General features: G+C 39.6%; 1 protein-coding gene across 2 annotated transcripts in view; it reads right to left on the bottom strand.

Annotated features, from left to right (window-relative positions):
* Nucleotides 1-25,088, bottom strand: part of LOC126263704 (xaa-Pro dipeptidase) — a 926,801-nt gene that overhangs the window by 71,469 nt on the left and 830,244 nt on the right. For both annotated transcript variants that reach the window (XM_049960847.1, XM_049960845.1), the window contains exon 5: nt 1,890-1,951. In XM_049960847.1, the coding sequence (XP_049816804.1) occupies nt 1,890-1,951 (62 nt within the window). The remainder of the gene's footprint in view (nt 1-1,889; nt 1,952-25,088) is intronic.

Below are 25,088 nucleotides of genomic sequence, written 5' to 3'. Positions count from 1 at the left end.
TAATGATATATTTTTCTGTTTCTAACAGAATTTAAAATTGCTGTTTTGTCCACAATATTTTGATAACTGGCATAGATAGCTGACATAACATCTACCTCGATTCTAGCTATTGCTATTGTGAAGAAGACTTCTAAATCAGCTGTCGAAATATTAAGCTCAAAAAGGTGATCATCAAATTGATAGGACATCTGAAAATCTATCCTCAATCAATATGCTGATAAAAAATCAGAAACTGTGTGTATTGATTCACATTGTTCTTGATGAAGTATAAATGACAGATGAGCATGTAAACATTTTGTATTCACTGTAACTGTGACTGATATTCAGTTCTGAACTAGTGAATCTGCAGAATATGCAAATAATTCAACACTACCAAACTTGGCAGATGTATCACTTGCTGCCTGGAAAATTTGCTGTTGCAGTAAGACACCCCTATGGGTGAGTAAGGGGGTGAAAAGATTGACAATAACTCAGGAATTTGATCATATTTGGTATATACATGGACACGACTCATTATTTGTATAAAAATACTGTGGGAGTAAGATACCCCTACTAGAACTTGGTGTGGGGGGTGATGACAAGAAGGTGTTACAGGCACAAATGTCAAACAACCTGTTGGTACTCCTTTCCCATAATTAGTTGACTCTGAATACTTTAAAAGTATGAAGTGCAATCTGTCTCGCATGTGTTGTTCAATGTGTCAACCAAGCCGCAAGAATGAGCACTGCAAAAAGCCATAATTTTGTCAGTGTGTTACAGGCCAAAGATTATGCCATATGGCTGAATACCTCAGATACATTTAACATACTCTCTGAAGTCGCACGGTTGAAAACAGTGGGCAATCAGACAGCTGCCAGAGTGAAATATATTTGACAGATGTGTATGCAGGTGTAGTCTTGGGCCAGAAGCTAGTATGTAAGTCCATGAAATGTTGATCCGATGTCAGAGGCACACAAACAGGAGATTCATGAGGAGATATAGGAGGTTAAAGGAAGGTATATATAAGAAACAATACAAGGCGTGTTCAGAAAATACGTGTACTATGACCATAACAGACTGTCATTTCTCGAGGGTTGGCAATGTGTGGTAGAGGGGTGGTGTGTGTGTGTGTGTGTGTGTGTGTGTGTGTGTGTGTGTGTGTGTGTGTGTGTGTGTGTGTGTGTGTGTGTGTGTGTGAGGGGGGGGGGGGTTGATCTCTTCATCAGAGCAATCACTGTAGGAACACAGTAATATGTACACTCACATTGTAGTATCCAGCTATGTGAAAGACGTCGGGTATGAAATCCCACTATGTGCGAACCACATGCTGTGATCTGCTTCCTACTCATGGAAGGGATAACATCTACCAAAACTTTCCTGAATCAAAATAATTTACAGCAAAAGTATTGTGAACAGAACGAGTGTAGTTATTTGCTGTAGGAAATGTAGTGGAAGCAGAACAAACGTTCATGACGAAAATGGGAAAATGGAAAAAGCTGAGGATGAACGAAATAAATCTTGATGAAGAAGACATGATGTACAACAGCAAACTCCAGAGAAGAAGGGTTAAAGAGACACTGTTCCCACACATGCAGCTGAGGAAAGTTGGCATTTCAAAGGAAGTTGTCAAGTGCACTGCTACTGTTTTATAATGAATATTACTGTGATAATAACAACACAATACCCAAGGGCTTGGTGTTTAAATTGGGTCACAGCTGTCCTAGATAATATGGTAATAAAATGCATCACATTTATAAAAATAATGTAGAAATATGAGTATTTGTAGAGCACAGTTACTGGTCCAATTGAGAATGTTTATAAGCACTTATCTACCAGTAAAAGGGAACACTGATTGAGAAACTGATGATGTGTCAGTTGATTGTAAGGCAATATAATAACAAAGTACTTACTCACTAATACCATCAAACATTGCAGCTTGATTGGTAAGACCACTGTCAGAATTCACACCACTCTGAAACAAGAAATTTTATCAGTGTTAGCATTCCTTCACTGCATACAATAACATTTTTATTAAACGAAAAGAGGAAATAATACATGAAACATATATGTACGAGGCACTTTAATAATACAATAATGTCTCTCCCCCCTCCCATGTGTGTGCATTTACTCAAAGATTTTAATAATCACATCCCGAAAATAGAGACATAACTAAATGAAGGCTCAAAATGACAAATATGCAATACGCCTGTTGTTGTTGTTGTTGTTGTTATGGTCTTCAGTCCAAATACTGGTTTTATGCAGCTCTCCATGCTACTCTATCCTGTGCAAGCCTCTTCATCTCTGAATAACTACTGTGACTTACATCCCTCTGAATCTGCTTAATGTATTCATCTCTTGGTCTCGTTCTACAATTTTACTCCCGACACTTCCCTCCATTACTAACTTGGTGATCCCTTGATGCCTCAGAATGTGTCCTAGCAACTGATCCCTTCTTTTAGTCAGGTTGTACCACAAATTTCTCTTCTCCCCAATTCTATTCAGTACTTTCTCATTAGTTATGTGATCTACCCATCTAATCTTCAGCATTCTTCTGTAGCACCACGTTTCAAAAGTTTCTAATCTCTTCTTGTCTAAATTCTTTATCATCTATGTTTCACTTCCATACATGGCTACCCTCCATACAAATACTTTCAGAAAATACTTCCTGATACTTAAATCTATACTCGATGTTAACAGGTTTCTGTTCTTCAGAAACGCTTTTCTTGCCATTGCCGGTGTACATTTTATATCCTCCCTACTTCGACCATCATCAGTTATTTTGCTTGCCAAATAGCAAACCTCATTTACTACTTAAAGTGTCTCGTTTCCTAATCTAATCCCCTCAGCATCACCTGATTTAATTCGACCACATCCCATTATCCTCGCTTTGCTTTGTTGATGTTCATCTTATATACTCCTTTCAAGACACTCCCCATTCCGTTCAACTGTTCTTCCAAGTCCTTTGCTGTCTCTGACAGAATTATGATGTCACTGGCAAACCTCAAAGTTTTTACTTCTTCCCCCTGGACTTTACTTCCTACTCCAGATTCTTCTTTTGTTTCCTTTACTGCTTGCTCAATATACAGATTGAATAACATCGGGAATAGGCTACAATCCTGTCTCACTCCCTTCTCAACCACTGCTTCCCTTTCATGCTCCTCCACTCTTATATCCACCATCTGGTTTCTGTACGAATTGTAAATAGCCTTTAACTCCCTGCATTTTGCCCCTGCCACTTTTAGAATTTGAAAGAGAGTATTCCAATCAGTATTGTCAAAAGCTTTCTTTAAGTCTACAAATGTTATAAACTTAGGTTTGTCTTTCCTTAAACTAATTTCTGTGAGAATCCATATTGCCTCACTTGTTCCTTCTCCAGAATCCAAACTGATCTTCCCCAAGGTTGGCTTCTACCATTTTTCCATTCTTCTGTAAAGGATTCATGTTACTATTTTGCAGCTGTGACTTATTACGCTGGCAGTTCGGTAGTTTTCACACCTGTCAGCACCTTCTTTCTTTGAAATTGGGATTATTATACTCTTCTTGCAGCCTGAGGGCATTTTGCCTGTCTCATACTTCTTGCTCATTAGATGGTAGAGTTTTGTTAGGCCTGGCTCTCCCAAGACTGTCAGTAGTTCTAATGGAATGTTGTCTCCTCCCAGGGCCTTGTTTTGACTTAATTCTTTCAATGCTTTCTCAGATTCTTCACACAGCATCATACCTCCCTTCTCAACTTCATCTACATCCTCTTCCATTTCCATAACATTGCCCCCAAGTACATCTCCATTGTATAGCTCCTCTAAAGCTTTCCCTTCTTTGCTTAGGACTTGTTTTCCATCTGAGCTCTTGAAATTCATGCAGGTGGTTCTCTTTTCTCCAAATATCTCTTTAATTTTCCTGTAGGCAGTATCTATCTTAGCCCTAGTGATATATGTTTCTACATCCTTACATTTGTCGTCTAGCCATTACTGCCTAGCCATTTTGCACTTCCTGTCAATCTCATCTTTTAGGTGTTTGTATTTCCTTTCACCTGCTTCATTTATTGCATTTTTATATTTTCTCCTTTCCTTGATTAAATTCAATTCAATATCTCTTGGTTACCCAAGGATTTCTACTAGCCCTTGTCTTTTTACTTACTTGATCCTCTGCTGCCTTCACTGTTTCATCTCTCAAAGCTACGCATTCTTCTTCAATTGTATTCTTTTTCCCTGTTCTTGTGGATCGTCCCTAATGCTTCCTCTGAAAGCCTCTACAAGCTCTGGTTCTTTCAGTTTATCCAGGCCCCATATTCTCAAATTCCTGCCTTTTTGCAGATTCTTCTGTTTTAATCTGCAGTTCATAGCCAATAAACTGTGGTCAGAGTCCACATCTGCCCCTGGAAATGTCTTACTTTTTAAAATCTGGTTCCAAAATCTCTGTATAACCATTATATAATATATCTGAAATTTTCTGGTGTCTCCCGGTCTCCTCAATGTATATAATATTCTCTCATGATTTTTAAACCAAGTGTTAGCAATGATTAAATTATGCTCTGTGCAAAATTCTATCAGACAGCTTCCTCTTTCGTTCCTTTCCCCCAGTCCATATTCACCCACTACTTTTTCTTCTCTTCCTTTTCCTACAACGGAATTCCAGTCCCCCGTGACTATTAAATTTTCAGTTCCCTTAACCATCTGAATAATTTCTATTATCTCATCATACATTTCCTCAATATCCTCCTCATCCCTGGAGCTAGTTGGCTGTAGTGGGTGTGATCTTTGTTTCTATCTTGGCTCCAATAATGCATTCACTATGCTGCTCGTAGTAGCTTCTCCATGTTCCTATTTTTTTTACTCATTATTAAACCTACTCCTGCATTACCCTTATTTAATTTTGTATTTATAACCCTGTATTCACTTGACCAGAAGTCCTGTTCCTCCTGCCACTGGACTTCACTGACTCCTACCACCTCTAAATTTAACCTACCCATTTCTGTTTGTAAATTTTCTAACCTACCTGCCCAGTTAAGGATCTGACATACCACACTCTGATTTGTAGAATGCCAGTTTTGTTTCTCCTGATAACACTGTCCTCCTGAGTAGTCCCTGCCCAGAGATCCAAATGGAGGACTGTTGTACCTTCAGAATATTTTCCCCACGAGGATGCTATCATCACTTAACCATACAGTACAGCTGCATGCCCTCAGGAAGAATTACGGCTGTAGTTTCCCTTGCTTTCAGCCATTCACAGTACCAACACAGGAAGGCTATTTTGGTTCATGTTACAAGGCCAGATCAGTCAATCATCCAAACTGTTGCCCCTGCGACTACTGAAAAGGCTGCTGCCCCTCTTCAGGAACCACATATTTGTCTGGCCTCTCAACAGATACCCCTCCATTGTGGTTGCACCTATGGTACGGCTTTCTGTATTGCTGAGGCACACAAGCCTCTCCACCAACAGCAAGGTCCATGGTTCATGGGCGGGATATGCCTGTATCATAAAATTACATTACACTTTCACTGTTGGATAAAAGCCTCTTTAGACTTTTCCATGCGTCAGAGTCTTTATCAGTAAGAATCCTTGTTGCGCATGCGTGTCATTGAAGGTCAGCTACCAATCTTCAATTATAACATCATCTCAGTCTTTTTTCTTTATCTCTGGGAATCCAGCAAAGAATTTGTTGGTCCACCGACCATCCAATCATCTGGATAGATGTTCTGCCCACTTCTTTTCATTTTCAATAGTTGTTTCTTCCACTCCATCTGTTTCCTGATCGATTTGCTTGTTGTCCTTTGTCTTTTTGCAATTCCCAGCATGCCTCTCTCCATTACTTGCCAAGACACTCTAAGTTTTAGGATGCTTTTTGCATTTAAATTCCTTGTCTCACTGCCTTTAGTCGAAACTAGTATTACACAATGATTGTAACCTCTCTTTTTCAGACACTATAATTTGGTTTTGAAAATCTTCTTTAGTTCACCAAAGGCATTAATCTAGTTTTTTCTTTTGTTATTAATCAGGCCAGATAAGGAAATACCACATCAAAAAACTATTGTCCTATATACTCAATATGATTCCATGCCTCCATTGTAAATTTGTGTGCCGGCCGATGTGGCCGAGCGGTTCTAGGCGCTTCAGTCTGGAGCCGCGCGACCACAATGGTCACAGGTTCGAATCCTGCCTCGGGTATGGATGTGTGTGATGTCCTTAGGTTAGTTAGGTTTAAGTAATTCTAAGTTCTAGGGGACTGATGACCTCAGATGTTAAATCCCATAGTGCTCAGAGCCATTTGAACCATTTGTAAATTTGAATTATTTTCTTTTATACTTGATTGTGCTAGTCCGCCTGCTTAGTTGGGTGGTAATGTGCTCGCCTCCCATGCAAGCGGGCCTGGGTTTGATTCCCGGCTGGGTTGGAGATTTTCTCCACTCAGGGACTGTGTGTTGTGTCGTCTTCATCATCATTTCATCCTCATCACCGGTGTGCATGTCGCCAATGTGGCGTTGACTGAAATAAGACTTGCACTTGGCGGCCAAACTACCCTGGGTGGCACCTCCCAGCCAACGATGACATATGCTTATTTCATTTCATTGTACTGTAATTGATTTTCCAACCTACATTAAAATTGGCTCCATTACATTCTTTAATTCATTTGTTGAATTTTATCTGTACTGGAGGCAAAGAATACAACATCATCAGCAAAATGAAGGTGGCCCAGATATGTTCCACTAACATGAATACGTTATTTGTTTTCCTAGTTGAGGCTTTGAAAACATGCTCTAGGTCTGCTGCAAATAGTTTTGAGGACATGGAATTACTTCGTCTGATTACTCTTTCAATTCAAAATTTCTCACTATCCTAATGAAGTCTGATGAAGACGTAAAAAATCTTAACCACTGACTTACTTTGTAAGCCTGTCCTTCTGTCCTTCTCAATTTACAAAACCACTTCACACACAAAAAACCAAGAGGAGGTACCAAACTACTCATTTCCCTAATGTCTGTCTAAATTTAGAAACCTTTTTTTATAAATATAAAATAGCCCCAGAAAAAAATGCAGAGCCTTCAAGGACAAGGTCACTTTCTTGACAACTGAGGTGACATGTAATTCATCAGTGTAGTATATGATAACAAATTCATACCAAATGAAGCAGTAAAGGGTACCCAAATAGCTGCATCACTACACAGTGTACCACCCTGAAGTGGCAACACAGGCATGTATTCTCACATTCAAATGTTCATAAAGGTGCTGAATGACATTCTGCAACAGGTTGTACCAGATATCTTGTGCCTTTTGTTGCAGTTCGGCAATGGCTCTTGCAGGCCCTGGAGAATGAGTAAGTTTCTGCTTCATCATGTCCCATACATGTTCAGTTGGCAAGGGATCTTACAGTCTTGCTGGCCAGGGTGGGTGTTATACATCACGAAGTGCAAATTGCGTCACAGCAGCCAATGTGCATGTTTGCTGTCCTTCTTAAAAAGCAGTTCACATTCCTCTCAAGGAAATGGCAGTAGCATAGCCTGTGCAATGTAGCAGCCACTTACCGTGAAGTCTCACAGGCAAATGCACTCCGAAACAGGCAGCTCACTGTTTCCGCTCCATACATGTGTAAATCCATCACTCACAGACAGACAGAACCTACTCTCATAACTGAAGACAAAAGAGTGCCATTCCACTCTCCAGTCAACTCTTTCACAACACAATCCTGCTGCAAGCAGATGGTTCCCAGTGGTCCTTAATGACACAGCAGGTGCAACATCTGGCCAGATTTCATCCCTGTGTGGTTTTTGGCTGGCCACTGCTGCTCGCACAATGTGTCGATCTTGACGTAAGTCTGTATTACACAGATGTCCAGATTCTGTTCTACAGTGTAGTAATGTTCAACAGACCACTGCTGAAAGGAAGAAAACACTACTGATACACTGTACCCAGTATGTGTGGCACTCCATCAATATGTCCATCCCACTTACTGCAGGCCCACAATGTGACCAACCCAATCAACTGGCTGAAGCTGTTCAACAGGAGTACATACTCATGGTGGGGTATGGTTGTACCCTAGACTTAATGTTGCAGACACTGTTCACCTCTAAACTCAGCACAGTTGTTGCTCATATAGCCAAAACAGAGGGTGAACAGGAATACCACCTTTGTGCCATCTGATAGCTGATAACCATGAAAAATCAATTACTAACGCTACATCCCCTCAGTATGTGCATATTATACCTTGGTGACACTGAACACAGTACTTCAGGGTGTTGCACTTTTTTTTTCCTGGCTGTGTAGCAACTCAGTGTTAAAAAAACAACTCAATGCGAAATGCCACAGACCTTAGATAGACAGGAACATACTTTGAGTATATTGTTAGATTTATCAGAAACCTTTGATATTATCAATAATGATAAATTACTTAGTAAGATTCAGAAATGGGGCATGTGGCAAGCAACATGTAACTGGATTAAATCATACATCCATGAAAGAAAACAGCTCATACAGGTAACATTTGAAGTAAAAGGCACATTCAATACCCATCAGTCAGATTTGTTAATTGTCAAATAAGAAGTTGCCTAAGTTTCGACCATTGGATACAGTCTTGTTTTTACTGTACGTAAATGATCTAGATATAAGCACTATAAACAGAAAACTATACCAATTTGTAGATGATACCAGCATCTTAATTACAAGAAGTACCACAGAAACCTTTGAAAATAACATTAAGGCCATTACAGACAATATAGTAGAGTACTTTGAAGCAAACACTTTGACTGGGAATATGGAAAAAAACTGTTGCAGTGGACATATCCACCACCCAGAATAGAACATCAGCTAATCTTCACACTGAAATAAATAGATAAAATATTGGAAAAACAGAGAATAAAACATTTCTCAATACACGAGTTTACATAACATGAAATGGGACACACACGTAGACTATATAAACACAAAACTGAGCAAAACATGTTTCATAATACACACGCTAAGAAACTGTACACCATTTGATAAACTCAGGACCATATATTCTGGTTACGCTTTCTTGGTATTGAAATATGTTGAAGTATTGTGGGGGAACTGTGGAGTGGAGAAAGTTTTAAATCATTTAAATTAGAGAAAACGTTTATTAGGCAAATGGAAGGAGTAGACCAAAGTTCATCATGCTGGCAACTATTGAGGAAAAACAAAATTCTATCACTTGTATGTATTTACATAATAGAAAATGTAATTATTATAACAGAAAAATTAACCAATGCCATCCACACATCACACATAATTAATCTATACACAGCTACCATACATGACAAATAAATGATGTGCATGTACAGCATACAAATGCAGCACTATTACAGAAAGGCATACTCGATGCTGGCATCAAACTGCATAATGCATTACTCAAATCTAGAAAAATAATAATGGTCAGAAACAATAGCAAATCAATGATGAAGAACTACTTGGTCAAGTGCTACTTCTATACAGCAAATGCATATCTAGAAAAACAAAGCTGTAACACCAATTAAGATGCTATTTGTAGAGTGTATAGGGTAATAAAATATTGTGTAATATTAGTTTTACTAAAAGGGTGTGCATAAAAAATTTCAAGTATAGTTATTAAGGAATGGTCCAAAATATTTTGTACACTGTACAGTCCTAGATTTACGTAAAAAATACATAGATTTATTGAGATGAGAGAATGGTTAGAACAACAGTTTCTGCGAAAAGCTAGGCTATGATTTCCTAGACTTATTGAGGACTGTATTACACATCACAGACTGCTACTCAGGTTACTGATCAGAAATTTCTGAAATAAACATGGACTGCTGCACAATGGGTCTAAAAATATACAGCTAGAAATGTGCTAAATGAAAGAATAAAATAATGAACTCAATTTCAAATGTTACTTTACAATGGGAGATCCAGGAGTACTGGCACAGTTTAATTCTCAAACTACTTCATAGCTCAATGTTATGCAGGTATTACTGTTAGTGGCATTCAGAAACAGCTGAAGCAGCTAAAAATTAAAGGCAGCTCCACTGTTCCATGAAATCCTTGTCAGATTCTACAGAGAATTTGCTGCTGAGTTAGCTCTCATTTTAATTGTAGTATATCATAGATCCTTAAACCAAAAATTGTGCCCAGTGTTTGAAAGAAAGCAGAAGACACATTCATCAACAAAAAGGGTAGCAGAAGTGATCCACAAAATTACTAACCATCTGTAGTAGACTCTTGGAACATATATTGAGATCAAAAGCAAGGCAGTAGCTCAAACAGAATGGTATTGTCCACGGGAAATTCAACTTATGCTTTTCTCACGTGACATTTTAAAAGCCAAGGATCAAGGCTATCAGGCTAATGTTTTATTTCATCAGTTTGAAAAGTATGAGTCAGTACCACACTAACATTTCTTAAGTACATTACAATCATATGAGGTGTCAAATGATTTTTCTGACTGAATTAAGAATTTCTTGGTGGGGAGAACACAGCATCTTACCTTGAATGTATACTCATGCAGAGGTAATATCAGGCGAGCCCCCGGGAAGTGAATTGGAAGCCTTGTTGTTCATGTTGTACATTTGTCAGCTATCAGAGAATATTAATTGCAACCTTACAATTTTTTCAGATGATTCAGTTATTTACAGTGAAGAACTATCTGAAATAAACTGTACAAATTCTCAGCCAGATCTTGGTAAGACTTCAAAGTGGTGTAAGGATTGACAACTAGCTTTAGATACTCAGAAATGTGAAATTGTGCACTTAATGTGAGCAGAGAAAAGTTATTATAATATCAACAAGTCACAACTGGTATTCGTCAACTCACACAAATATTTGGATGTAACAATTTGTCATTAAATGTTGTTATTGTAAGTAGTAGAGCAAACTGCATTTGGAAACAATGGGCTCACTGTTCTCCTTATATAAACGAGCCAGTCATTGGCGTGGGTCCCTTATGTAAACAGCCGATGCACTTGTGCTCTTTTGTTACCTTTATGTAAGTCTAATTTACGACTTAATTACCATAATACATAATCCACAAATGGCCACCTTTCCCCTCTCACTCTCCTCTAGGCCAATGGGGTGATGAAAAAATGACAGGATAGGCTCAGTTACCTTAATTACTGTAACTTATAGTTCAAAAAAATGTGTCGTGCCTGCCCAGACACTTTGACATTAAAGTGCAAGTGAGAAATCGCAGTGATATAAAGCAAGCATCTACTAGCACAGTGCTAATGCATAGTAACAACTTTTTTAAAACCACAAGGAACTTGTTCTCGCATTATCAGCACATTAAAATACTTTGCACTGAATTTACTATAATTTATGACCAAAAAAATTTGCCTACACACTATGATGTCACTGTCAGACTGTCTTGCAGGAGTCTGACACCATAAGTTTGTTGTACACTTGTAAATAACCACAAGAGAAAAAAAATATCACCAAGTAGGAACGGTTCTACAGCTCTGAGTGCACACACACTGCAGATCACACATAAGACATCACTAAATTACACTGATATCTTATGTTCAAATAATTTCCCACATTTGTGCTTCTACAAAGCCAATGGGACAGTGCAGTAACAATAACAACTTCTTTGTTACAAACAAGCAAAAATGTGGATGTAAACTATCATTTTTTCCTATATCAACATGAGTGTGCAGTAAGTGAGGTAATCAGTAACACTGTTATGATTCACCCTCCACCATGCACAGTGGCCTGCAAAGTATGTGTTTAGATGCAGATGTAGGCTGTTTGTGGAGAATGCCATTATTTATAACAAGACAGTTGTGCCAGAAGACAGTAGCAAATTGCAGAGGATGGATGATTGGTACATAGACTGAATGTAAGTAAATATAACATATTGCATATACACAGGAGAAGAAATATTGGTGGAAACAGTGATAGTCATATAACACCCAGGAGTAAACGTCCAGAAAGATCTACAGCAGAATTACTACATACAGCAAAAGCATATGCTACGGGCCTCTGATTCATTTGAAGGAATCTTAGGAAAATGTAATACATCCACAAAAGAAGAAGTGGCTTTCAAAATACTTGGTCAACTGATTTTTGAGTATTGCTCATCAGTCTGGAACCTATACCAGGCAGGATTAATAAAGGATCCAACAAAGAGCAGCACGCATGTGATCATTTAGTCAGAGCGCCTCCTGTGGTAGGTCCTGCAAGAGAGGTGCTGTGCATCTTAGAAAGGTTTTACTCTAGCAAGTCTGGGAGAGTATGTCATAGGCAATGTATTACATCCTCTTGTGAAATTATCACAATGAGGAATTGGAGCTAGTACAGATATTTACCTACAGTCATTCTTTCCTCACAAATGGAACATAGATGATGATTAAATGTTAGATGTAAACTCCACCATGTACCATAAAGGTGGTATGTGCATGATACTCATCCGATTTTCAGTGTAGATGCTAGGACCATCTTGGAAAGCTGTTGCCTTTTTTCCATGGAATCCCTCAAGTTCCCACAACACACATGTAGGTTGCTTGTCATAGTACACATGAATTTCCAATTGCTACCATAGCATCAGCATTTTGAAATTTAAATGAGGGAAAGCCTACTGTCTTGTTGGAGGTCCCTGACCTTGATGGTGCTATCAAGCTATCAATTGTGGATGAACTTTTATAATATATAGCGCTTCTTCACTGTCATGTCATGCAGAAATCTTAGGAACCTGCCAGTTTCATAGTTGTGTGTGGAGTTTACCACTACAGACAAATAATGATGTATTAGCACGCTGAAACTTCATGGCAGATTAAAACTATGTGCTGGACTGAGACTCAAACTTGGGACCTTTGCCTTTTGTGGGCGAGTGCTCTACTAATTGAACTACCCAAGCACAACTCACAACCCATCCTCGTAGCTTTACTTCCACCATTACCTTGTCTCCTACCTTACAAACTTCTCCTGCAGAACTTGTGAGTCCTTGCACTCCTGGAAAAAAGGATATAGTGGAGACATGGCTTAGCCACAGTCTGGAGGATGTTTCCACAATGAAATTTTCGCTTTGCAGCAGAGTATGCACTGATATGAAACTTCCTGCTAGATTAAAATTGTGTGCCAATCCAACACACAAACTTGGGACCTCTGTCTTTCGCATGCAAGTGTTCTACTAAAACCTGCAGGACCTTGCACTCCTGGAAGAAAGGTTATCGGGGAGACATAGCTTAGCCACAGCCTGTACAGGTGTGTGCTGATGTGAAACTTCCTGGCAGATTAAAACCGTGTGTCAGGCCGAGACTCAAACTCAGGATCTTTGCCTTTTGTGGGAAAGTGCTCTACTGACTGAGTTACGCAGAAATGACTCATGACCCGTCCTCACAGCTTTACTTCCATCGGTATCTCGTCACCTCTCTTTTGAACTTCACAGAAGTTCTCCTTTGAAACTTGCAGTACGTCACACTCCCGGACGAAAGGATACTGCAGAGAAATGCCTTAGCCGCAGCCTGGGGGATGTTTCCAGAATGAAATTTTTACTCTGCAATGGGGTGTACACTGATATGAAACTTCCTGGCAAAATAAATCTGTCAGACAGACTCGAACCTGATAGCAGACAAAGTACTTGCATATGTAAAGGTGTAAGGATGGTTCATGAGTCATGCTTGGATAGCTCAGTTAGTAGGGCACTTGCCGAGGAATTACCTGTGCAGTTGTCCAAACAACTCTTAGGCCGACCTGTATAACAGGCAAATGGTCTCTATTCCTGCACACGCAAGTAATTAATTTGTTTGTAAAACAACTCTTTTTTTCTAACACCAGTAATGATTTTCTTATTTAAAATATAGTGTACGATTTGACTGGTAGGTGTCCGCTAACAGGTATGCACATAGTTTTGATATCAGATAGAATGCAGAATGTAGACAGCACATCACTAAGATGAAAAAAACTTCTCAAAAAAGTATTGTAGTTAGACATGATTTTGTTAAGTAGTATATATGTTCTCAGAGTATTAGCATTCATTTTAGATGCTGCCACAGGCTGGTCTTTGTGGCATCCTGTGTGGTTAACTAGAACAGAGACCTATCTATTCCCACTGTGGTGGTTGGTGAGACCTGTTTTTGCAGGTCTTCTGCAGTAGCCCCTCAGCCGTTCCCCTACCCTTGCACAGTGCTGCTGGCCACACTATTAAAATCACTGCAGACTCTATCTCTGACATGGGTGGATGTGCTGTGTGCAATGGCTACTGGCTGCCACAGCAGACACAGCAACGGCAGTGGTGGTGACATGGCGGCCTGACGCTGCATGAAGTGATATCTGTATGGATGGTGTCAGCATGCCACAAGCAAAACAGATCATCATAATCTTGTATAGTTTCTGTCTCACAGGCATGCTTAAAATCGTATATTTTATTTGACTGCTTGCAGATTGATACACATCGGTGTTGGAATAGCGCCATACCTCGAGTTTGTGATTGTATCACAAACTGTGACATGGTTGCAAATAAAACAGTGACCCGAATATAGAATAAATTTCCTTTATTTTACATCAATGGTCACAAACTACTTGTCAGCAGACTACCGGTTTCTGTCTACAATGACCACGTTCAAATCTGTTTTATAAAAACACACCCTAATGTACTGGAGCCATAGTGGCATCGTCAAATGTTAAACACAAAATCAGCACCAGCATCATCAAATGTATATAAATAACAGCATATGCAACTGTCACCTTGTCAGCAGCACTACTATCCACTCCAGTTTGTTTTGGACAGTAGTGCTGTTGACAAGATAACAGTTGCATATGCTTTTATTTATATACATTTGACGATGCTGATGCTGATTTTGTGTTTAACATTTAACGATGCCACTATGGCTCCAGTGCATCAGGACACGTTTTTATAAAACAGATATGAAGATGATCATTGTAGACAGAAACCAGTAGTCAGATGACAAAAAAGCTTGTGACCACAGAAATTTTGTCATTGTAGTTGAACTAGAGAGTATACAACAATGCAGAAATGTTTGGTTCGATCAAATAGAGAGGGGAAGCACTTGCGTGAAAATCTGCCATACATAAAAGGCCAATTCACCACATAATACAACCCACAGATGGTGGACAACAATGTTTTTCTCCAGCAGAGGTATCAACACCAGATGCAGCAGCAGTAGTCGTGTTACTGTCTCAGTAGTGACAGTGTTCAATGGTACAGCACTAAAACTACTGGACTGTGAGAATACATAAACTGTGCATTCAAAAAAGCAATGTTTTTCAACAATATGAAGTGTATGCAGTGCTAAATATTTTGTCTTAGACATAATATGCCTATCAACCAATAGTAATAAAAGCATTTAATCACATGGTGGAATTTAAAATGCGACATAAAATTCGTATGAGCATTGAACTGAATGTCTGTGTAGCTGCGCATGAATGTGATTATATACACACAGAATTTAATGTGCATAAAAAAAAAACAATTATTTGCCTTATCGCAAATGGTTATGATGAAAGAAGAATAGTCACATATCAATAAGTGTGTATATACAAGAGTAATAAAATTAATATCATTAAAAATTACAATTATAATTCCCAATTATGCAACTTACTGTACTTCCAAGTATTATTATTATATATGAGACATAATTCCACATTGTTATTACACTGTGAGACATGCACAAAAGTATTCTGATTTAAAGCATGAGAATGGCTGTATCCAGCTTAAGAGCATTGTGTTGTACAAAGATCAAGCTAAGCTTGTTGACAAGTTCTTCTTAAACTGCAAGTTATATCAGTAGAGTCAGTATGTGGACCATGTGTATTTTTCTTCTGCTAAAGAACAATTAAGTTACAACAGTAGTGCCATAAATGCATTTTATACTCAAAATCCTTAATAGTTTGACATATTGGTTCTTTTACATGAGCATTGTTCATGGGAACCAATCCTTATTTGGTGATATCCACATCTGACAGTATTGTGGAGAACATTATCCTGGATTGAGAAAAAAATGTGTTTCTCCAGCTTCAATATAACACTTCTGAATAATATTTATGTCATCTTTTTTGGAGTCTACATTATTACTCTCCACATAGTTTACATGCAGTTGACAAAAATTATGGGCAGGCAGAACATAGTTTATGATCTTTTCTCATTTTTCATTCTCTGAAATGTTTACTTGCACACCAGTCAACCAACACGTGTTCTTATTGCTCCCAATAGGCAATCTCTAAAACACACACATACAGTACAGTAGCTATTTTGTTAGCTACCTGATAATTTACATAACATGGAAGTGACTGGCAGAGAGTACAGTGTAGCACCTTTTTTTAATGCTGTTGTTGTTGTTTGTTGTGGTCTTCAGTCCTGAGACTGGTTTGATGCAGCTCTCCATGCTACTCTATCCTGTGCAATCTTCTTCATCTCCCAGTACCTACTGCAGCCTACATCCTTCTGAATCTGCTTAGTATATTCATCTCTTGGTCTCCCTCTACGATTTTTACCCTCCACGCTACCCTCCAATGCTAAATTTGTGATCCATTGATGCCTCAAAACATGTCCTACCAACCGATCCCTTCTTCTAGTCAAGTTGTGCCACAAACTTCTCTTCACCCCAATCCTATTCAATACCTCCTCATTAGTTACGTGATCTACCCACCTTATCTTCAGCATTCTTCTGTAGCACCACATTTCGAAAGCTTCTATTCTCTTCTTGTCCAAACTAGTTATCGTCCATGTTTCACTTCTATACATGGCTACACTCCATACGAATACTTTCAGAAACGACTTCCTGACACTTAAATCTATACTCGATGTTAACAAATTTCTCTTCTTCAGAAACGATTTCCTTGCCATTGCCAGTCTACATTTTATATCCTCTCTACTTCGACCATCATCAGTTATTTTACTCCCTAAATAGCAAAACTCCTTTACTACTTTAAGTGTCTCATTTCCTAATCTAATTCCCTCAGCATCACCCGATTTAATTTGACTACATTCCATTATCCTCGTTTTGCTTTTGTTGATGTTCATCTTATATCCTCCTTTCAAGACACTGTCCATTCCGTTCAACTGCTCTTCCACGTCCTTTGCTGTCTCTGACAGAATTACAATGTCATCGGCAAACCTCAAAGTTTTTACTTCTTCTCCATGGATTTTAATACGTACTCCGAATTTTTCTTTTGTTTCCTTTACTGCTTGCTCAATATACAGATTTAATAACATCGGGGAGAGGCTACAACCCTGTCTCACTCCCTTCCCAACCACTGCTTCACTTTCATGTCCCTCGACCCTTATAACTGCCATCTGGTTTCTGTACAAATTGTAAATAGCCTTTCGCTCCCTGTATTTTACCCCTGCCACCTTCAGAATTTGAAAGAGACTATTCCAGTTAACATTGTCAAAAGCTTTCTCTAAGTCTACATATGCTAGAAACGTAGGTTTGCCTTTTCTTAATCTTTCTTCTAAGATAAGTCGTAAGGTTAGTATTGCCTCACGTGTTCCAACATTTCTACGGAATCCAAACTGATCTTCCCCGAGGTCCGCTTCTACTAGTTTTTCCATTCGTCTGTAAAGAATTCGCGTTAGTATTTTGCAGCTGTGACTTATTAAACTGATAGTTCGGTAATTTTCACATCTGTCAACACCTGCTTTCTTTGGGATTGGAATTATTATATTCTTCTTGAAGTCTGTGGGTATTTCGCCTGTCTCATACATCTTGCTCACCAGATGGTAGAGTTTTGTCATGACTGGCTCTCCCAAGGCCATCAGTAGTTCTAATGGAATGTTGTCTACTCCTGGGGCCTTGTTTCGACTCAGGTCTTTCAGTGCTCTGTCAAACTCTTCACGCAGTATCTTATCTCCCATTTCGTCTTCGTCTACATCCTCTTCCATTTCCAAAATATTGTCCTCAAGTACATCGCCCTTGTATAAACCCTCTATATACTCCTTCCACCTTTCTGCCTTCCCTTCTTTGCTTAGAACTGGGTTGCCATCTGAGCTCTTGATATTCATACAAGTGGTTCTCTTCTCTCCAAAGGTCTCTTTAATTTTCCTGTAGGCAGTATCTATCTTTTTAATGCTATTCGTAGCATTTCTGCAGTTCTCCACACAGTTAAATATACACAGTCCACTCCATAGTTATAAATTGTAGCTTCTAGTCTGACAATACAATATTCTTTAGCCAGAGAAGATGTAAAAGTTTATATTAGCCATGTATCAGGGCACTTTATAAAACTGATAAAATGCATACCAGTAGTTTTGATCACTCCTGGTCTTCTGATTTGACATGTATATCTTTACTCTACAACTGGAGCTCATCCACATTATACAGTCTTATCTCTGTTTGCAATAACATTACCATTTCCCTGGTAGTCTTCTTCTTGCACACAGAAATCTTGGTGTGATGTTAGGTAATCACAAATCTCTATTTTGTTAAAGATCCTAGTAAGATCTTGGTTATATCCATAACCATAAGTTAACAGTCATCTACATGAAGTTGTTACAATAGTCCTCACAGGTCCATTATAACATTCATTTTAACATCAGCCAATTACACTTCACATACGGTACTTCCTCAAAATTGTTTCCAGTGCTTCCTTGGTAATTTTTTCCAACAGGCCTCTTGCTGCCACCGTTTTGCTCCCATGTAGGATAAATGGTAGTTTCACATTGACATCATGTCTATTGAATATATAGTGTTTTCTCTATTAAATATAGGAATATTTTTGTCATCCCTGTCTTATATCTAGTGCCCAGAAGTTCTGCCAGAAATCCCAATTACTTCCTGTATATTGCTTTTGGTAAATGTGATTGATTGATGTAATCATTACATGTAGTTGAAGGAAAGAGGTCATGATGACACAAATGTTATGTCTCTAACTGTTTTTTTGTACGATACTTGTAGCCTGGATATAATGGAAATAGGTCTGCATTCATCTCCTGAATCAATGTTGTTATGCAGTTCAACACATGATATGCAAGACATGGGGCTAGCTCATGCTAAATACAGAACATATGAGGTGAGGTAAGCGTCTTCACTGTCTGGTCATTAGCTATTATGCAACCTCCAGACAAACTAAGTAAAGCCGGTTTCTTTTATACTGGTAATGAAGATAAAACTGATTGTTTCCACTATGGTGAAGGGTTGAAAGGTTGGGAAGAAATGCACAATCCATAGGTTGAACATGCTGCATAGTTTCCCAAGCATTTGCTTTTGATTGTTACAATGGGTGAAGATTTGGTAGATAATATTTGTCAGGACAAAGAAGCAATAATTACTGCAAAGGCTGGGATTAACACTAATCTTCCATCAGAACAGCAAGCAAGTGTGAGAGCTTTTAACAATGACTGTCTGAGTAAAATTGGCTTCCAGGAAGAAATAGGAGTATTATGCATACATATTGCTGCTTGTGTTAAATGTTAGCATGCTCTGTGATTTCATTTCCAAAAACACTGTGTGCATAATATGTGATGGTGACATATCCTTAAGAAAGAATCAGTGTCTTTGCAAAGGGATTGTGTCAAACCTGATGCTGAATGGTACAAAATGTGGCGCAGTTGCTACAACAATAACATCAGAAATGGCAAATAATAATTTGTGTTGGAATAAAATGAGGCTAGTTTATGGTCTCAGATCTATTGGTAAAGGGATGGATCCAGGCAAACCCTTATGTGCATTACTTGACATTCCAAATCCACCTGCAAAATTTTTGACTTACAATAATATTATTGGAACGGTTACTGCTGAAGTTTGTAACATCTCTATGAAGGAAGTACCTGAAGAAGCACTCAAGGAACATGATGACAGTGAAAGTGGTGGTACCTGTGCACATTTTGATGACAGCTGGCAGGAACATGGCCACACTTCACTGAATGATAGTGTGACAGCTACATCAATTGACAGAGGCAAAGTAAATGATGTGGAGACTTAAGCAAGTACTGTAAAACTTGTGGCAGTGAAACTGAGAGAGAGGACGAACATAACTGTCAGACGAATTATACTGGTCCACATGGTGGGATGGAAGTAACATGAGTTCTCTGGATTTTTAATTGTTCAGTGGCAAACAGAGTATTTAGGGAACATTGACAGCAAGGCTTACAGAACAACCCTATGGTCCTAACGTCACAAATTCTAAATTAGAATGCATTGGGCATGTCCAGAAGAGAATGGGGTCTACGTTTAGAATATTATTAAAAGAAAAGTCAAAAATAGTACTGGAAGATGGTGAAAAGATAGGTGGTCAAGGTCGCCTGACAAGTGTTGAAACTGATAGATTACAGAACTATTATGGTTTTCCCATAAGAAGAAATGTTGGGAATTTAGAAAACATGGAAAACCCTGTATGGGCTATCTTTTACCATAAGCTTTCCACAAATGAAAACCCTCAGCACTGTTTTTTCCCAAATGGTCCTGACACTTAGTGAAAGTGCAGCATATGACTATAAACAATCTTTACATGCAGCAGTAATGAATGAAATTAAACATATATTTAGAGATATTTTTATCGATACTTTTTCGAAGAAATGTTTTCATGGGAAAATGCAAAATGTCAATGAATGTGTGAATTCTGTCATTTATATTCGGTTACAAAAACCATCAAACTTAGTGTTTATGATGCTATTTTGTACTTCAATGATGACGTAACAAGAGAACTGGTTGTTTTGGAAGTATCAGGCATAAAATCTACTGGAAATAATGCAAAATCCTTGGTGAAAAGAGATAAAGGAAGAACCCAAAGAACAAGAAATTACTAATTTAAAATGCACGAAAGGAGCTTGACAGGGACCAAGAGAAGATCAGTATGATTCAGATGATGATTAGTATGGTGCAGGAAAATATTAGTGGTAAGTAATCCTCAAATTCTCATCAATAACCATACTAAAATTGCAATACTAAACTTTAAATTGATTTTTCTCAAAACTACATTTTTGTCTTTAAGGTACCATTATTTTCTGAACTAACTGGGTTACAAATACGAAATTTTGTCAGTTTTTTACTCCGGATGGTATAAGTTATCACAAGTAAACTGTGAACCACAAACTGTTTTATAGTAATTAATGTATTGAAGAAGTGAAATTTTATTAATGAAAGAATAAAAAAATTCTTCAAATCCATTAGAGATATTTTGTTCATTTTACTTGTAAATGTAGGCACATATCTTTATAAATTCAATAAAAATTTCGCTGTTTTAACACCTATAGTCTTTTGGAGTGCACCGACCCAAAGGGTGAAATAGCCTGGCAGACTGGGGATAAAAATTGCCTTTCGTCTCCCCTTAAATGAAGACTGTGATAGTATTATATACCTAATGTAGAAATCATATGATAAGAGAGAGATTACAAGCATGTACAGATGTGTACAGAGAATCATTTTTTCCTCTCTCAGTACATGAGACTGTAATTGGAGAAAAAATAATAGTGTTACAATGTACCCTCTACCATGCACTATACAGTGGCCTGTGGAGTAAGTTTTTATATTGATGCAGACTGTTTGCAGACAATGCCATTGTCTATAAGAAGATAGCTGTTTCAGAAGATAGTAACGAGTTGCACAGAATCGATAAGAAAATAGAAAGTACTCCACAAAATCAGTGAGGAAAGAAACTTGTGGAAAACACTGACAAGAAGACAGGGTAGGATTATCTAGCAGACACCAAATGACAGAACTCAACTATCCCGTGTAACTGACGGATCTCAAAAACTGGTATTAACTGAGAATTCTAGAGATATTCTTCAGAACCCTACTTATAATTCCCGTAGAGAATGCAACAACATTATTAGATGGATTACAACGCACACAAAAGCATTCGACCAGTTATTCTTCCCACATTCAATACACAAATAAAATGGGAAAGAGATACAATGGGAAGCATCCTCTGATAGACACCTCAAAGTGGTTTACAGAGTATGGATGTACAGAGAAAATGAAATCTCCATCCACAGTTTCTGGTGGGCTCACCAGTACCAGTCACTGTGTCACCCTCCACAAAAGGCATCGCTGGATGGAGTATGGAGGGGCATGGATTCAGCACACCCCTCTCCCAGCCGTTGTCACTTTTCATAAGCTGGAGCTACTACTACCCAGTCAAGTAGCTCTTCAGCTGGTGTCACGAGGCTGAGTGGACTCCCTTCCAATCCTCCCACCAAGGGAAAATCCCTGGCAGTACGGGCAAATGAACACCGATCCTCCAAATACAGCCAGCCCTGCTGATCATTGAGTTACAAGAGGTGGATGGATCTGGAGTACATGTACATGTAGATGATGATGATGGTAGTGGTGATTATGATACTGAAGCTGGTTTGCCCATACCTACAGAGAAAGTGTCATAAACAAAAAAGTGGTGTTTGCATATTCTTAGAGAATCAAATTTGGAAAAAAGGGACTTGTTGATCTCCACCAGCATTATCGTTAGTAGTAACAAACTGCATTTAACATATCTGTATGAGTAATACTAGTTTTCTCGAAGAAATTCTCACCATACAATAGTGTGCCACGAGGCGATGTTTGGGTGAGGTCAAACTGTGATGCCGACAATCTCCACCACCATTATCGTAAGCAGAAAGAAACTGCATTTACCAGATTTGTATGAGTAATACTAGTTTTCTCGAAGAAATTCTCACCATATAATAGTGCGTCACGAGGCGATGTTTGGGTCAGGTCAAACTGTGATGCACAGGGACAGAGCTTCAAGACTTTCGCCTCACAATAACCCTACTGTTCCTCGTGAGATAGGTCATTGTCCATGATAGTCCTTCATAAGAGAAGGAGGTCAACAGCGTTGCCTCGTTGAATACAACAGTTTTCATCAGAACAATTCTGTTAAGCAACATCAGACAGGGCCAGTACTTGGATGGGGAACTGGTAACCGCCTGGGTACAGGGAGAAGGAGTGGCCGCATAAGCTAACTAACTACCAGGCTTTGTGCCAATGCTCTCGATTTAATTCCAAACCTCTCCACAGCGTCTCAGGCCGTGAGAGCATGTGACATGGTTGATGACGATTTGTCCGTCGGACGGGGGCATTAAGTTCGGCGACAACCTCGGTACTACTCGACAGAATAGACCACGCGCCGCCGGCACCGGGTTTTACCGTCTCCCTTTTCTCATCATCATCATCATCATCAACAACATCATCGTCATCCAACGCAAACACGATGCCACACTACACTCACCCATTTACAGTCACCTACACTTAGCAGACGCACTTCACTCATAATTCACCAAGGAAATGTACCACTGTGTGCGGAGGACAAAAAAAAAAAAAAAAAAACCATTCCAATGACGCAGCTGAACCTGCCCTTCAGGGTCTCCCGGCCAACAATGCCATAAGACTTTATTTTTTATAAGAGTAGGCCATAGTTGGGAAAATAGAAAACCGAGTGAGCCTGGAATAGCGGACTAACACACAGATTCAATCAGCAAAAATGGTATTAAAAGGCACTAAGATACTTTATTTTGTCAGATTTATTTATCAAGCAACCTCTCCTGCCTGATCATTAATCAGCTAAAGAACGGTCGGTTGCCCTTAAACTCTGTGGAACTCGGAAGGACAGTGTCTGCCGTGAGTATTAACTATGCGTTTACAGCCGATGAATACGAGTGAAGCTCAAGGAATAGCGCCGACATAGACAATAAGCGTGGGAGGGTCGGCAGATCAGTCCGTGGCCCCGTTTGCGAGGCCGACCGGCGGTCAGCGGCGCAGGTTTGGGCCGTCGGCGAGCTTCTTCCGTCCCTGACATCCTTCTGATGGACGGCCGGCCGACAGGTGTCACCTCGCGGGCGGCCGTCGTCTGCTACCTGCTAACAACGCCCTTCTCCCTCCAGCCCGTCCCCACGGCAGTTTCTGAGACGAATCTCGGGATCTGCCGCCACATCATTACACTAACTGCTGCTACCACAATGGTGAGCGAAAAAATTATGACCACCTGCCTAACAGCTTATTTTTCCATCATTGGAACGAAAAACATCACTGATTCTGTGTCTCGGGTGTTCGACAGTTTGTTTAGTACGTTTGTGGAGGTATGTGGCATTAGATGCCTATGCACAGGTCACGTAATTCGCGTAAATAACGGGCCGCTGATTTGCCAACAAAATGATGGAGCCCGATAGCGACCCAGATGGATTCCACAGGATTTACATCAGATTAGCATAATGCTCCTCAAACCACTGTAGCACTGTTCTGGCTGCGAGGCTCGGACAGTTACGTTGCTGACAGATGGCATCGCCGTCGGGGAAGACATGGAGCACGAAGTGATGCAGGTGGTTCGCGGCTGTCAGCGCGTCGTCGACTCTACCACAGGTCCCGTGCAAGCGCAGCAGAATGTCTCCCATAGCACAACGCTGCTCCCGCCAGCCTGGCGTCCGTGGCGCGCTGCATGTTTCGACCGCCGTTCACCTCGATGACGACGTCTGGAGAGATGAACAACGACCTAGTGTAGCAAAAATGTGATTCACCGACACATTTCCACTGATCGACGGTCGAATGCCGATAGCCCCTTACCTACTGGTCGTAATTGACGATATTGTTGTGCGAACATGTGAAAACATAGGGGTGGTCTGCTGCGGAGCTCCGTCTTCAACGATGAACGTTATGCTCCGAAACACTTGTGTGAACACCACTACTGTGCTCTTTCTGCAGAGATTCCACACATTACCATCTATCCTACTTTATAGAGCAGACAACTCCAGAACCCTACGTTCTGTGAGGAGTCGTGGACGTCCAACCATTTAGTGCCTATTTGTAGTTTCACTGTCCTTCTTTCGGTAAATGCTCACGACAATAGCATGTGAACATTCTACCAGCTTCGCCGTTTTTGGGATACTCGTTCACAGATCTCTGCGTAATAATAATTTGCCCTTCGTTAAAGTCGTTCATCTCAATGGATTCCCCACTTGCAGCCATGCAGGGTGATCCCCCGTCAGTGTCTGCTCCGCTTACATACTTTTGTTAGGGTGTTATGTGCCCACAACGCCCAGGCGGCACCCAACGTCGCCATGGGCAGTGGTCATAATGGTTTATCAGTATATGTTCTATTTGCATCACGTGTCATTTAATCCGATAGGTTCCATATAAGCACTGTCTGGAGAATCACGCTAATACCGCCTCTGCCTCTGATAAAGACTTCAATTTCCAGCTGAAGCCACTCATGGATGGTTAGATCGAGTAGAGCCACAAATTTACCAGGATGTAGATTATTAT

Source organism: Schistocerca nitens, chromosome 6 (assembly GCF_023898315.1).
Source record: "Schistocerca nitens isolate TAMUIC-IGC-003100 chromosome 6, iqSchNite1.1, whole genome shotgun sequence".
NCBI classification, from domain to species: Eukaryota; Metazoa; Arthropoda; class Insecta; order Orthoptera; family Acrididae; genus Schistocerca; species Schistocerca nitens.
This window is presented reverse-complemented; position numbering and strand designations above follow the sequence as displayed.